General features: G+C 41.8%; 1 protein-coding gene across 1 annotated transcript in view; it reads right to left on the bottom strand.

The window, feature by feature from the left end:
* The window catches only part of LOC309702568 (uncharacterized protein), a 1,257,380-nt gene that overhangs the window by 9,859 nt on the left and 1,232,212 nt on the right, over positions 1–15,309 (bottom strand). Inside the window, exon 35 of the mRNA XM_082527161.1 lies at positions 5,548–5,724. Coding sequence (XP_082383287.1) covers positions 5,548–5,724 — 177 coding nt within the window. The remainder of the gene's footprint in view (positions 1–5,547; positions 5,725–15,309) is intronic.

Raw genomic sequence — 15,309 nt, 5'->3', positions numbered from 1 at the left:
CTCCACCACCTCTTTTCTTCCCAGACTCCCTTGTCCTGTCCATGCGGTAGACCGAAAAGAACCCAGTCGGCTGCACGGCGTGGTCTGGTATCGCTGGGTTCAGCCAAGTCTCGGTGAAGCAGAGGAGGTTGCAGTCCCGAATGTCTCTCTGGAACTTGATTCTGGCTCTGAGGTCATCAAGCTTGTTCTCGATGGATTGAACATTGGCTAACAGGATACTACGCATGGGTGCGAGCCCGTAGCCTGTTCCTGATGCCGGCTCTTTTACTTCGAGGTCGTCGCTTAGGGTCGCGTCCTTTGTTCTCTCTCAGGATCTCCTTTGGCCAGGTTGGGTCCGGAGTTAAACATGGTGAAATGTTCGTGTACTGCAGACCAATAGAAACCAAAGTGTCTCTACTGTAGCGGATTTGTGTGTTTTGCATGATGCCCATGCAAGATTATCGCAGATATAGCAAAAAGTGACGAAAAACTGCAAAAAGTGGAGAAGATGGGGCAGAGCATCCAGCACGGCAGCCGACCTCACCGGCGCCATTTTCAGGAGGTTTCATCAGTGTTACGACTGTTGTCGTAATTATATGTAAATTTGAGTGTGCAGGTGCTCCTCCATGATTGGTGCATCCAGGGTGGATGGCTGGCAGCAGATAAGAAGATACCGCCAGGGACTGCCATGTCATTCATCCTTGGCCCAACCCAACCGGCAGACCGTTAACTCTGTCACTATGTTGGTTAACGTAAGAACATGTAGGGGTGGACCGCCTTTTTGTTTGATCAGTTTTCTCCTGTTTTTGTTAGGCAGGGAGGAAAGTGATTGTCGTTTGAGTTAGTTCTTTTGCGTAGGTAAGTTGTATTTATTCCTGAGATAGGCTACCTTATGTCTGTTGTTTTGGCCTTGGGTTCACCCTGAAGTTATGATATGCTCCCTTCCTTTGTTTAACTGCACTCATTGTAAATAAATCACTGTTACAAAGTATTAAGTGTGTGACGTGCTGCTTGGGGTTGGACGGGGATGGATCGCCCTTTATGTTGTGGTCTGGCCGCGCCTAGACGGGCCATAACAATCTGTCTCCAACCAAAACTGACTGAACCAGCAGCAAAAGAAGATCCAAACTACGCTTTACGTTTGATGAACATCGTCATGAATTTTCTCTGACTTTGACCTTTACTTCCTGCACAGCTCTCTCTCTCTCAGTGTACTTCAAGAACAGTTTACCTTCAAAAATCTGTTTCCTGCATTATTCACTGCTTATTACGCACCAGTCTGCTGTTGTGTTCACTGCTGTGGGCCTCCGAAAACAAAGCCTCATTTCTGCTGTTCAATACTGAAGAAATTTAAACCTTTTAAAATGATGACAGATTACAAACTCTCAGCTGTGTCTGTAATCAAACCTCTGTAACTTTGCTTCACTTCAGCAGCATCAGCTCATGTTCACATGTTGATTCATGGTTTGCTTCAGTTTATGATGGACTGCAGAATATTTTGAAGGTTATCTGCTATAAAAAGCCAGAACAGGAAAATCTGCTTCATGTGTTTCTGTTTGATCCTCAGTGACTTTACACACATCGGCAAGATGGCGCCTGTGTTTGGCTTTGCCGCTGCCGGGTGTAGTTGGTCTCGCTCTATTGTCATGTTTTTTCTTTCTACTCTGCTGTTTTTTAACTGTTTTAATGATGTACTGGCTGCCTTGGTCTACGATCGTCTGACGCTGTTATCCATCCGTTCGTCAATGACGGCCAAAGATGTTTTTTCTTCTTCCTTTTGTGGGACTTTCCATTCTCCACACTTTCCTCCGCACTCCTTTGGTACCTTCCACCCTCTGCCTGTGACTGGATCTTCGGCCAGTGCTTTCAGCGTTCCCCGTAGACTACGGAGAAGAAGAGGAAAGAGATCAGGCATCCAGGTGAAGTTTAGGCTCCTCTGGCGGCGGGGGCTGATTGGAAAGCAATGTCGGGCATTTTCTGTTGCCTACGCACATGACAGCTATATGGAGAGGAATCTGTCTCCCAAGGCCCTACTACGAGGCCGTGTTATCTCAGAAGGGTTCATCCAGACTCTCCTGCCGACTGGCTTTTCATCCCCTCGGTGAGTGGAATATATGAACGTGAAGGCTCTGATCCCGAGAATTTACGCCCTTTAATTCGAGAAACTCGAGCTTTTTCCAACAACAATGTTTTCACCCCGCTGTCTATGGCGCTCTTTAATGCCCGATCTTTGACGAATAAATCGTTTGTGCTTAACGATTTTATTGTTTTTAAAAAACTGGACTTCCTGTTCTTGACTGAGACCTGGCAACGGGGGTCGGATTATTCGTCTACTATTGAAATGTGCCCAAATGGCTTCTCATTAGCCAGCCTCGAGGATCTGGTCGTGGAGGAGGCCTCGCGGTGGCATTTCGGAGCCGTTTTAACTGCCGTTCAGTGAAAGTTGGACACTTTCTGTCTTTTAAACTGCAGCTCATCAAAATCGGAAATAAGGATCCTTTTTACTGTGCGTTGGTCTATTGCCCTCCTGGCCCAAACAGCTCGTTTTTAGCCGAGTTTAGTGATTTTCTGTCCTCGACTATGAGGTTGTCTAAATTGCTTCTTGTGGGGGATTTTAATATATATGTTGATGATGAGTCCGACCTCTTTGCTTTGCTTTACCAGCATCATGGACTCTTTTCATTTTATCCAACATGTATCTGACCCCACACATAACAAAGGCCATACACTGGACCTTGTTTTTTCTTTGGGTCTGAATATTGATTATATTTGTTCTAAGGACATTTTTATTTCTGACCATTATTGTGTCTTTTTTAATATGTCTTTTTATGAGCCTATGTCTCCTGTTCATCGGACAGTTATTTCCCGCACTTTAAACCCCTCCACAGCACAGAAGTTCTCTGATGCTTTTAATTTAACATTATCCTGACAAAACGATGTTGATTTTTCTATAGATCTATTCAATTATCATTGTCTTTCGATCTTAGATGAAATCTGTCCGATTAAAATGAGACCTGTGCCTGTTTCCAAGTCTGTACCCTGGTTAAATGACAACATTCGTCTTATAAAACGTAATTGTCGTAAAGCTGAGCGGTTATGTAGGAAAACCCACTTAAATGTTCATCTCCTTTATTTAAAGGATCTTTTAGCCTCCTTTAACAATGCTATTAGAGTTGCGAGGGCTGCTTACTTTTCTCAGTTGGTTGCAAAGAGTAGAGGTAATCCTAAAGTTTTATTTGATACTATTACTAATATTATTACTCCTGCTCCACCTGCTGCTATTATTTCTTCTGCTGAAGATTGTGAAACTTTTCTTGCTTTCTTTTTAGAAAAAATTAGCAACATAAGGAAAAACCTGTCTTTTTCAGCGTCTGTGCTGTCAGTTCCCACGCCAGCTCGGCCTGTTGTTTTAGAAGGTTTTTCACCTGTTTCACTACTAGAGCTGGGAAAAATAGTTAGTGCAACAAAATTATCCTCTTGCTCTCTTGATTTTTTACCTGCATCATTATTCAAAAATGTCTTTTACTCTACTGGTCCCTGTATTCTTACTATAATTAATACCTCCTTGGCCTCGGGCATAGTCCCTGCCTATTTTAAAACTGCTGTTATACACCCCTTGTTAAAAAAGTCTATGCTGGACCCATCTCTCACTAACAATTATAGACCGATCTCAAAAGTTCCGTTAATTGCTAAGATTCTAGAGAAGATCGTGGCTAAACAGCTTACAGCAGTTTTAGATAAATATAGTATTTTCGACAAATTTCAATCTGGCTTTCGTAAAGTTCATTCCACTGAGACAGCCCTTCTTAGAGTTTCTAATGACATTTTATTACAAAGCGATGCAGGTAAATGTTCTGTTCTCTGTTGGATCTTACGTCGGCCTTTGATACTGTTGACCACCATATTTTACTTAACAGGCTGAAATACTGGGTCGGTGTCTCTGGGACTGCATTGAAATGGTTCTCCTCGTATCTCTCTGAACGATATTCTTCTGTGGCAGTTTCTAAGTATAGATCATCTTCTGCATCCCTGTCTTTTGGTGTGCCACAAGGCTCTGTGCTAGGGCCATTACTGTTTCTAGTTTATTTACTCCGTCTCCAGCACATTTTGAGCCCTTTTAAGGATATTTGTTACCATTGTTATGCAGACGATATCCAACTCTATATATCTTTTAAACCGGAAGAGGCCTCGAAGCTGCAGCTTTTAAATGTGTGCTTGGAAACCATTAAAGGCTGGATGGCTGAAAACTTCCTTCAACTAAATGAAAATAAAACCGAAGTCCTCTTATGCGCCCCAGATAGACATGTACCCAGTATAATAAATGCTCTTGGTCCTCTTTCAACGTTTGTAAAACCATCTGTCAGGAACTTGGAGATTATCCTTGATCCTGCTTTTACGTTAGATAGTCATGTTAAATCTCTTGTTCGGTCTTGCTTTTATGATTTAAGAAATATTTCTAAATTGAGCTCTATAATATCCTATACCGAACTGGAGATTGTTATTCATGCTTTTATCTCTTCACGACTGGACTATTGCAATTCCCTGTTTACTTGTCTAAACAAAGGTTCTTTGGAGCGTCTGCAGATCGTTCAGAATGCTGCAGCAAGACTTTTGACGAAAGCTTCTAAATATTCACATATAACACCGTTGCTTATGCAGTTACATTGGCTTCCTGTCGAATTTAGAGTCCATTTTAAGATTTTGGTTTTAACTTTTAAGGCTCTTCAACAACAAGCACCACCATATATTATTGAACTTTTACAGCCCTATGCCCCTAGTAGGTCTCTGAGGTTGAGTAGTCAGGGCCTACTTGTCATTCAGTATACGAGATTGAAAACTAGGGGTGATAGAGCTTTTGCTACTGTGGCCGCCAGACTGTGGAATTCCCTTCCTCAGGACTTACGATCCGCTGATTCATTGATTACTTTTAAAAAACAGCGTAAAACACATCTTATTAAAATTGCTTTTTGCTAACTTTGTTTGTATTTTGTCTTTTTAATCTGTTATATCTTGTAAAGCACTTTGTGATCTCTATCTAGAAATGTGCTATATAAATAAAATTTTACTTACTTTTACTTACTTACTTTGACACAAAGGCCTCTGCTGTGATGATCACACCTCTGATCAAGTCTCACAGTGTCAGCTTTGTTTTTATACATATGGATATGTGCTGATAAATGATCAGAATTATAATATTTCCCACTGTCTGCTGTGTGTCGTGACCTTTGACCTGCTAAAGACAGTCAGCTGTGGATTATTCATTGTTGTGTCTGATACTTAGAACTTTGAGGAAGAACACTACACAGTTAATCAGGGTCCCCTCTCTCTGAATTAGGAAAGGTGGGCAGGCCGCGTGTGGGCCGCGGGCCATACGTTGGGTCTCACTGTTTGAAATGTGAACATTGTTCTGCTGCAGTCAATGGACTAAACCAGAGAAGAAGAAAACAGACTTTACCATGAAGATCCTCAGTGTGGATCAGTATAATATCAGCCTGATGTCTGCAGTTTAGTGTCAGCACAACTTTCACATCATATTCATCTCAGCACAACTAAAACATGCTGACTGACCTCAGAGTTTCAAGTCCACATCCTGGACTCTCCAGGAAACCACACAGATGCTTCACTCCTGAATCCTGCAGCTTGTTGTTGGAGCTCAGGTCCAGCTCTCTCAGATAGGAGGGGTTGGACTTCAGCGCTGCTGCCAGATAATCACAGCTGATCTTTGACAAACCACAGCTCCTCAATCTGTATAAAGAATGAAAGATGTAAGTTTATTAGACAAAGTGTGAGCTTGAAATCATTCAGTGTTTCATCATCTGTTCAGAGCTGAAGAAGGTTCAGAATGTAGAAGTTTAGAAAATGGAAACTCCAAACAGCTGAAGCCAACAGGAAGCAGCTTCAAACAGACACAACAAGAGAAAAAACTCTGAATGTTTCACATTAAAGTCGTACATTTATCATAAAAACAGGACAAAGACTTGAAAAAGTCGTGTTTTTCCTTCCAGGAACCACAAGGCTTCACTTTTAAAGGTGAAGTGTGAAAGAAATGGACATATTTGAAGTCCAACACCTTTTTCCAGTCACATTATTAAAGCAGACAAACTACAAGCTCATTTTCATTCCAACAAGTCATCTTCTGACCTGGACTAACAACACTGGTCTCTATGTGCAGCTGGCTGTGAGACCAGTGCTCAGGGAGCGTCTACAAAGTGCAACACTGAAAGAACATCACACGCTCATTTGCTTCCATCATCCAACCTGAAGAGGAAACAGAGACGCCTCCCCTTCAAAGTAAAAGCTGCTCCTTTTGGACACAGTATCAAAGAAAGTCTACAGTATAACATTGAAAAGACAGAACAAAGTTTTGGTTGTTTTAAATTGTGCAGAAATGAAACTACACTAAGCTCAATTATGTGACAGACATTTCATCTGTTGAATTCTCCCAATTCTTTGAATCTTTGGGCTGAAGGAAGGACAATACTCGGTGTATAAATGCTCAATCAACAATCATTTATTTCCATACAATTCAACAGTCAGAGCATTACAACGTCCGGACGGGAGAGATGCTACCAGAGGGTCAGGCACATGTCTCAAAATGGTGACGGGTTGCTCAGCTTTTTATAGTCTCTAGTGGCCCCCAGCTAGTCGTAAAAGCCAAAACATCACATTTTTTTCTCTGTTACAGCGCCTAAGTTATGACCTCGGCAGTTGTTTCTCTGCTTTCTGTAAGGTGGGGGTGTGGAATGTGGTCTGTCTATCTCCCCTGTCTTTAGACACAGAGTCTCCTGCTTACAACCTTCTCTTCATGATTCAACAATTAAGCATGTCAAGAAAACAGTGTAACACATTCCCAGCAGATCAAGGATACAGAGTGATGCACATTTATCTAATGAACTAATATGTGAATATGTTCTGTTAACTCAAAAGTATAATGAGAACTAAACTACATACAGCTCACACACTCTATATTAAAGGGTATAATGTGATCTACAGCAGTATTCTAATTCAACTACTTTGATTACATATATAAGGTAACATATAATAACAGAATAATTTAATACATCCCATGTCAGTTTGGCCTCATCCTGGGCCGGATTATCCAGCACACACTCTGACCACAGGCCCAGGGGCCACGCACAGCTGGGCTCCATCCAAGAGACAGGAAACAAACGAACACAATAATAAAAAGCACCATGTGATCTTCTTACATCTTCAAGACAAACATAGTAAAAACATGATCATATTTGTTTCCTGATAAAATGATGTGACAGGTAGAACAGAGTAAAGTGGTGGTGTTACAGCCTTTCTCCCCTCTGCTGCCGAGGTTGTTAGTCTCTCCCAAACTCAGCTACAGGACTTCCAAATGAATGAAAGCAGCAGAAGTGGCTTTACAAATGAAAGAGGAAGAGGAGAAGAAGAGGAGAGGGAGGCCACCCTGACCATCACTCCAGCTGAAAACATCACACTTCCATTAAAGTTGGTGAGAAAATGTTGAGCAGGATGAGCTGCTGGCTAATCTGGAGGCTGTAGCAGCAGCTCACAGTCACAGTGGATTTCCACTCATGAAAAAGCTCTGGCTGCTTCATTTCTCATCTCATATCAGAGACTTACACCGGTTTTAGAATCGCTGCACTGGCTCCCCGTGTGTTTCAGGATCGATTTTAAAGTTCTTTTATTGGTTTTTAAATGTCTTAATGGTCTTGGGCCTTCTTATCTCTCAGATCTGCTTTTACCATACGAACCCTCGCGGACCCTGAGGTCCTCTGGTACTGGCCTTTTGATTGTCCCTAAAGTCAGGACACATACTCACGGAGAGGCAGCGTTTCAGTGGTATGGTCCTCGTCTGTGGAACAGCCTGCCGGAGGAGCTCAGGGCCGCAGAGAACGTACATGTTTTTAAGAACAGGCTCAAGACCCACCTTTTTAATTTAGCTTTTACTTAGCGTTTATTTATTTTATGCTTATTTATTCTATCCTGTTATTCTATTTATTAATTTAGGATTTACCTAATATTTGTTTGATTTTATTCTTATTCATTTTTTAATCTTCTTATTCTATTTATATTTATATTGTATCCTGTTCTTATTTATTTTATCATTTTACCCTATATATATCGTATTGCATCATATCTCCAGTGTTTCCTCGGAGGGCGCTCTCTGCACCGGGGCTGTGATTGACCGTGGCTGCTGGGTCTCTGGGGGTCCTCTCAGCCTGGCTGGGGGGCTCCTTTGCCTCCCTCCTGCTGTGTGCCCAGCCTGGAGGCTGCGGTCTGTGACCGGCTCCCGGTGCAGACGGCTCCCTGTTATAGTGTTTCCTCACTTGGCTCATGCGAGCCCAGCCCAATTTTTACTCTTTAAGTGTGCGCGTGTGTGTATGTGTGTGTGGGTGGGGGGATATATGTGTATTGAGAGTGTGGGGAGTGAGTTGGAGGGTGGGGTGGGCTGCTTTTAACTATGTAAAGCACTTTGTGCTACATTTTCTCTGTATGAAAAGTGCTTTATAAATAAAGATTGATTGATTGATTGATTGATTGACTTTAAAGCTTCACTGAAGCTGTACTGTGATGCTTCCATATTCCAGTGAGGCCTCCATAATGATTTCAGCTGTTCTGTACACACACTGTGTGCCCTGTATGGCTCAAAGTCTCTGCAGCCTGTTTTTATCTGCTATCATCAGATCTTCATCATCCTCATTCACATCCCTCACACACTCTACAGCCTCATCAGCACTGACTTCATCTTCACTGACTGATGGAGCACAACATGAACCTGTGGAGGCTGAAACACTGTCCTGTCAAACATCTCCCCGTCACCACTCCACTTCTGTCAGCCTTTAAATGAACCCTGCTCAAGTCTGTCACTTCTGTTTGGAGCCAAAAGAGGTTAAAGATTATGCCACTACATTCTTGTCTAGAAAATATTAAAAGTGTATTTGGTGACACACAAAAAAGGGTAAAGTTTAAGTATAGTTTGGGTCCACACATGTCCAAACCCTGGTGTGTAGGCCTACTTAGTATTGAGAAAAGCCCACTAAAAGAACGCCCACCAGACCAAAGCAATGGTTTTGACTTGATCAGCATTAACCCCGCCCCCTGACTTTGATGGGTGAAGCTGACAAATAAAATTTATTTATGAGCAGCGATGCAGGGCCAGGAGTAGCAACGTGAATTAAATAAATACATCATTAAATAATTCATTAAATGTGTCAGTAAAATAATTAAAATAGAAAACAAACCAATAATTGATTAAATATGTAATTAACTAATTAGAATTGTACATAAATAAATAATGAATTATTTTAAATGAAATTAACCGATACTTCATTATCAATATATTTTTTTAAATTAATTATGTACATTTTTAATTAATTACTGAAATAAATGATTCATTAATGATGTATTTATTTAATACAACCATAAAATTATTGCTAGTTTACTCAAAATAAATTTAAGACATCAATATTAAAGGTTAAATTATGATAATGAATACATGCAACTATAACTGATGATGTAAGAATTTGGATATTTTAAGCTAAAGCGAAGGTGCTGACTCACTTGGCATGTTACTCTCAAATCCTCCCTAATAACAAGAACATAATTACACTTTAGCCACAAGAGGGCAGCAGCATTAATACAAGTCACGTGTATATAAAGGTACAGTGATTATATTACAGTGATTTTGACAAAAACAAAACAGAAGTTCATGGCAGTGTGTTTTTCCATAATGTACCAACCAAATTAAATAATAAAAACTTTATAACTTACAGAGCTTTTTTAGAGGCTTTGACCACTGGCAGCAGCCTCAGAAGAGCCTCCTCTGAAGCAAAGTATTTCCTCAGGTCAAACACATCCAGATCTTCTTCTGATGACAGTAAGATGAAGACCAGAGCTGACCACTGAGCAGGAGACAGTTTATCTGTGGAGAGACGTCCTGAACTCAGGGACTGTTGGATCTCCTCCACTAGAGAACGATCATTCAGTTCATTCAGACAGTGAAACAGATTGATGCTTTTCTCTGCAGACAGATTCTCACTGAGCTTCTCCTTGATGTACTGAACTGCTTCTTGATTGGTCTGTGAGCTACTTCCTGTCTGTGTCATCAGGCCTTGCAAACGAGTTTGATTAGTCTTCAGACCCAAGAGAAAACGAAGGAACAAGTCCAGGTGTCCATTGGGGCTCTGTAAGGCCTTGTCCACAGCACACTGGTAGAAGTATTTCTCTGTCTGAGAGCTTGTCTGTTGCTCTTCCAGCAGATTGAGTCCAGAGTTGATGAAGGTCAGGTGGACATGAAGAGCAGCCAGAAACTCCTGAACACTGAGATGAACAAAGCAGAACACCTTGTTCTGGTACAGTTGTTTCTCCTCTTTAAAGATCTGTGTGAACACTCCTGAGTACACTGAGGCTGCTCTGATATCGATGCCACACTCTGTCAGGTCTGGTTCATAGAAGATCAGGTTTCCTTTCTGCAGCTGATCAAAAGCCAGTTTTCCCAGTTACTCAATCATCTTCCTGCTCTCTGGACTCCAGTGTGGATCTGTCTCAGCTCCTCCATCATATTTGATCCTCTTCACTTTGGCCTGAACCACCAGGAAGTGGATGTACATCTCAGTCAGGGTGTTGGGCAGCTCTCCTCCCTCTCTGGTTTCCAGCACATGTTCCAGAACTGTAGCAGTGATCCAGCAGAAGACTGGGATGTGACACATGATGTGGAGGCTTCGTGATGTCTTGATGTGGGAGATGATCCTGCTGGCCTGCTCCTCATCTCTGAATCTCTTCCTGAAGTACTCCTCCTTCTGTGGGTCAGTGAACCCTCTGACCTCTGTCACCATGTCGACACACTGAGGAGGGATCTGATTGGCTGCTGCAGGTCGTGTTGTTATCCAAAGGCGAGCAGAAGGGAGCAGGTTCCCTCTGATGAGGTTTGTCAGCAGCTCATCCAATGAGGTGGACTTTCTGGTTTCAGTCAGGATTTTAGTTTTGTTGAAGTCCAAATTAAGTCGACACTCATCCAGACCATCAAGTATGAACACAACCTGGAAGTCTTCAAGCCTGCAGATTCCTGATTGGTTAGTTTGATTAAAGAAGTGATGAACAAGTTCCACCAAGCTGAACTTTTCCTCTTTCAGCACATTCAGCTCTCTGAAAGTGAATGGAAATATGAACTGGATGTCCTGGTTGGCTTTGTCTTCAGCCCAGTCCAGGCTGTATTTCTGTGTTAAGACTGTTTTCCCAATGCCAGCCACTCCCTTTGTCAGCACTGTTCTGATTGGTTCGTCTCTTCCAGGTGAGGCTTTAAAGATGTCTTCTTGTCTGATTGTTGTTTCTGGTCTGTCTGGTTTCCTGGATGCTGTTTCAATCTGTCTGACCTCATGTTCCTCATTGACCTCTGCAGTCCCTCCCTCTGTGATGTAGAGCTCTGTGTAGATCTGATTCAGAAGGGTTGGGCTTCCTGCTTTAGCGATGCCCTCAAACACACACTGGAACTTCTTCTTCAGTTGGGCTTTAAGTTCTCGTTTACAGAGTGGAGCAAATATTTCTGAAGGTAAGAAATTCAGAAACAAATATTATATAATAAATATCATAGCCTTTCAGTACCCTGAAAGGATGAATGTCTATTGGTCCATTTCTTGAGCTATTAGGAAAGATCAATATTCAGTCTTTAGAGAAATTCTCTTACTGCTCTGCAGATGGTCAGCCATCTCATGCTGCTTAAGTCTCCTCAAGAAGTGGAGTGTGATCTTCAGAAATGCTTCTCTGCAGCTCTTTCTTTCATCTTCATCCTCACCTTCAAACATCTCCTCATCCTCCATCTGGCTCTTTAAAGTTTCTGGGTGATCTGGACTCAGAAGCTTCTGGATCTTCTTCAGCTCGTTCTTCACAAACATGGTGATGTTGTCCTCCAGCCGCTGGAAAAGAAGACTATATGAATTACCCAGTGGTAAATGGACTGGTTCTTATATAGCTCTCTTTGATACTCTGTGCACACAAAGCATTTTATACAACATGCCTCGTTCAACCAAGAACATTGTTCTATGCTTAAATACTTTCTTTCACACTCTGATGGATGCATCAGAGGGCAGCTTGGGTTTAGTACGTTACCCAGTACATTTGCCAGCCAGGGTTTGATTCACAAACCTTCTGACTAGTAGCTGACCTGCTCACCTCCTGAGCTACAGTCACCCCAATCTGACTGAAATCATGGAGCCCAAACTCTGATTTATGTTGGACACACTGACAATCCTCTGGTCCACAAAGTGCAGCATAGAGGTGACTGAAAAGAACAAATGTAAACGTAGTACTACAAACCATAACCACAGAGTCCAGGTGTGTTTGATGTTGCTGTGCAGACTGACCAGTGGAAACCTCTGCTCTCTCCTGGTCCACTCTGTGGAGGAGTAATTAGTAATTAGCTCATGTTATGTCTGTCCACACACAGACACAAGCTAAAGGTCCATGAAGTGATGTTTGGATGGGTTCAGTCAATCAGATGACTGTCATGGTGAAGCTTTGCTAGTCCTGCTGATCCCACTGAGAATTAACAACTCAGTTTCCAGATGTCTGTAGTTTTCTGCTCAGTTTCTTTAGTCCCAACAGCTCTTACCATCTCCTGCATAAAGCTTTCCCTCCATGCTCAGATGCCCTGGAACAAGGTGCTCTCTTTATATCAGTGACTGGTTTAAAGTGCCAACTTGCAGTGCTCGCCAAACTTTGTGTCAGCAAAAGTAGTTCTAATGTTTCTTACATTTATTATATTTTTTACATTTTTACACACACAAACCAATGAACGCAAAAACATAAACTTTTCAGACATTTTGTTTTACAATGTTACAAATCTCAGTTCACAACTACACAGTCAGATTTACAAGTACAAAATATTTATGACCACAGTTTGAGCCGATGTATGTCCCGAGTCTGTGGACTCAGTAGTTTTGTTTTGATTGTTCTTGTCTTTTGTTACAATTTCATTCTGATTAAGATTTTCTAGTTCTGAGGTTTTGGTTTCTGTGTTCCCTCTGTACTGTGTTAGTATTGTGTCTCTGTGTTCACTTCCTGTTTTATTTTGACAGTGCCATGTCCTACGTTAGTGTGTCTACTTTTGCTTCCCCTTGTCTGGTTATGTCCAATGAATCCTGCTGTGTCTCCCTTTTCTCATTCCCTGATGGCTCTTTTGTGTATATGAGCCCTTTGTTTTCTCCTGCTTGTTGCTGGTTCGTCTGTGTTATCTCCCCGTGTCTCCGTTTAAAGTTTCAGGTTAGTTTTTTAGTTTTTTCAGTAGAGGTTATCTTAGCTTCTGCACAGGCCATCTCCAATGCACTTCACCGTTTCAATAAAGCTCACTCACTTCACAGCAGTGTCGGCATCTTGGGTCCTTTATTAAATTCAACATGGCTCGCCCCGCTAGCCGTGACATAAGATGTGAAAACAATATCCAAAAAACATGAGGGACAAACAGGGAATAGTTTTAAGGTGCAGGGCCAACAAACTGAGTCTAGCCATGAACTCAGAGTTGATTGAATTAGCATTTTGAATTGGCTGATCTGAGTTACTTCAATCAAGTCTATGTTCACTTTGAGTTAAGATTATACGTGATTGATGTAAAAGAAAAAAGCCGTCATCAGCAACTGAGTCTGATTTAGCAGGTTTTCAAATCTAAACGGTACCCATCCCTAGCTGGCTGTAGTTAAACCTTTACTTAAAAAGCATCCCTAGACCCAGCTGTCTTAGCTAATTATAGGCCGATCTCCAACCTGACAATCCTTGAAAGAGTAGTTGGGGAGACAATCAGAGGGGCAGTGTGATGATCTTAGGTTACAAACTACCGCAGTCAAGTCCAGAGGTGGGTAGTAACGAGTTACATTTACTCCGTTACATTTACTTGAGTACGTTTTTGAAAAAAATGTACTTTTAAAGTACCAAAAGGTACTTTAATGGCACACATGTTAATGTTAGCCATTTAAATATTAGCAGTTAGCTGAGGCCACAAGAAGAAGAGGCCCTAGAAGAACAATGGATGATAAGATTAGATTTTCAAGACTAGGCAGAGACGTGTTTTCCTTTACTGTCTCTTACAGAGGAGGGAGCAGATACCAGACGAGGTCACGGAGGTACGGGGAGGATTCGCAGCAGACAGCAAGACTGCCACGTCCATGCGAGAGAGCGATGGCTACGATAATCTCTGTTTTTGTCTCCCTATATAATGTTGTACAGCCCATGTGAGGGTTATCCTCTCTGTGAACCAGATGCTTGATTTCACACAGAGGTCCACCAACTGAATTTGATCAGTTATGGAACGATTTACCTCGACAGGCTCCTTCACTCGCTGCTTTTAAACCTCCTTTAAAACACACTTTTACTCCCTGACCTTTGACCCAGTGTGACATGTTGACTCACTACCTCAGACAGCTTAAAAATAGTCTTTTTGTTTTTTGGTGCTGCCTAAAAGAACCGTAAATATCTGTCCTATATACAGTTATGTTCATATATTTTTGTGCTACATCAGGAAACTCAAAAACATAGTTTTTAATATTTTAATCCTTATTTTTAAAAATGTTTTTGTCATTTTTCTTCTCCCATTGCATCAAAAATCATTATTTACACTGAATAAATGAGTCAGCAGCTCTCTTACATTGTTGCTGCAGGTTCATTACTGAAGTTTGGAGGTTTTCCTTTGGACCAGTCACTCCTCACAGACACACAGCTGGATGCTGCAGATCCTGCTCCATCCTCTTCCTCCATCTTCTTGATGTCAGGGTGGAGTTTGTCTGAGAGGCAAACACACACACTCAGAGGTGCTGTTGTACTGGAAGCATCACACTGACGGGTTTCTAAAGTTCTCATTGATCATTTCATGGAGTTTCTGTGGTAAACACTGTCCTGTGACGTATGTGTTATGGTGAGGGTCATGAGGGCTAACCAGCCCCACTCCTTACTCCTCATATTTCAGCCTGAAGCACAATAACAGCCTAAACCTAACCAGGAGGCTGTAACCTCAAAGGGACTTCATGGTTAGAAATAAAGGTTCAATGAAATGAAGCAGATCATAAAAACATGAGTTCCAACTTTAAAAGAAGCATCCACACGATGACGGCACAGCAGAGGAGCACTTTCTCTAACACACTGATTCAGTTCCACTGACACAAGGACACACACAGGAAGGCACACACACACAAGCCTTTATAAGAAACAACACAATCATCTGCGCTTGACTTGTCAATCCAAGTCCTTAGCCCATGAGCCCGCGGTATCAGACCACAGATATTCCCTTACTTTGAAAAAATAAAGCCAGTTTTCAGAACAGACCTGATGTTTATGCTACAGCCTGTTTACCAATAT

The sequence above is a fragment of the Aulonocara stuartgranti genome (assembly GCF_965226115.1).
Source record: "Aulonocara stuartgranti genome assembly, chromosome: 3".
Lineage (NCBI taxonomy): Eukaryota > Metazoa > Chordata > Actinopteri > Cichliformes > Cichlidae > Aulonocara > Aulonocara stuartgranti.
The sequence above is the reverse complement of the archived record's forward strand: the minus strand, read 5'-3'. Positions and strand labels throughout refer to the sequence as shown.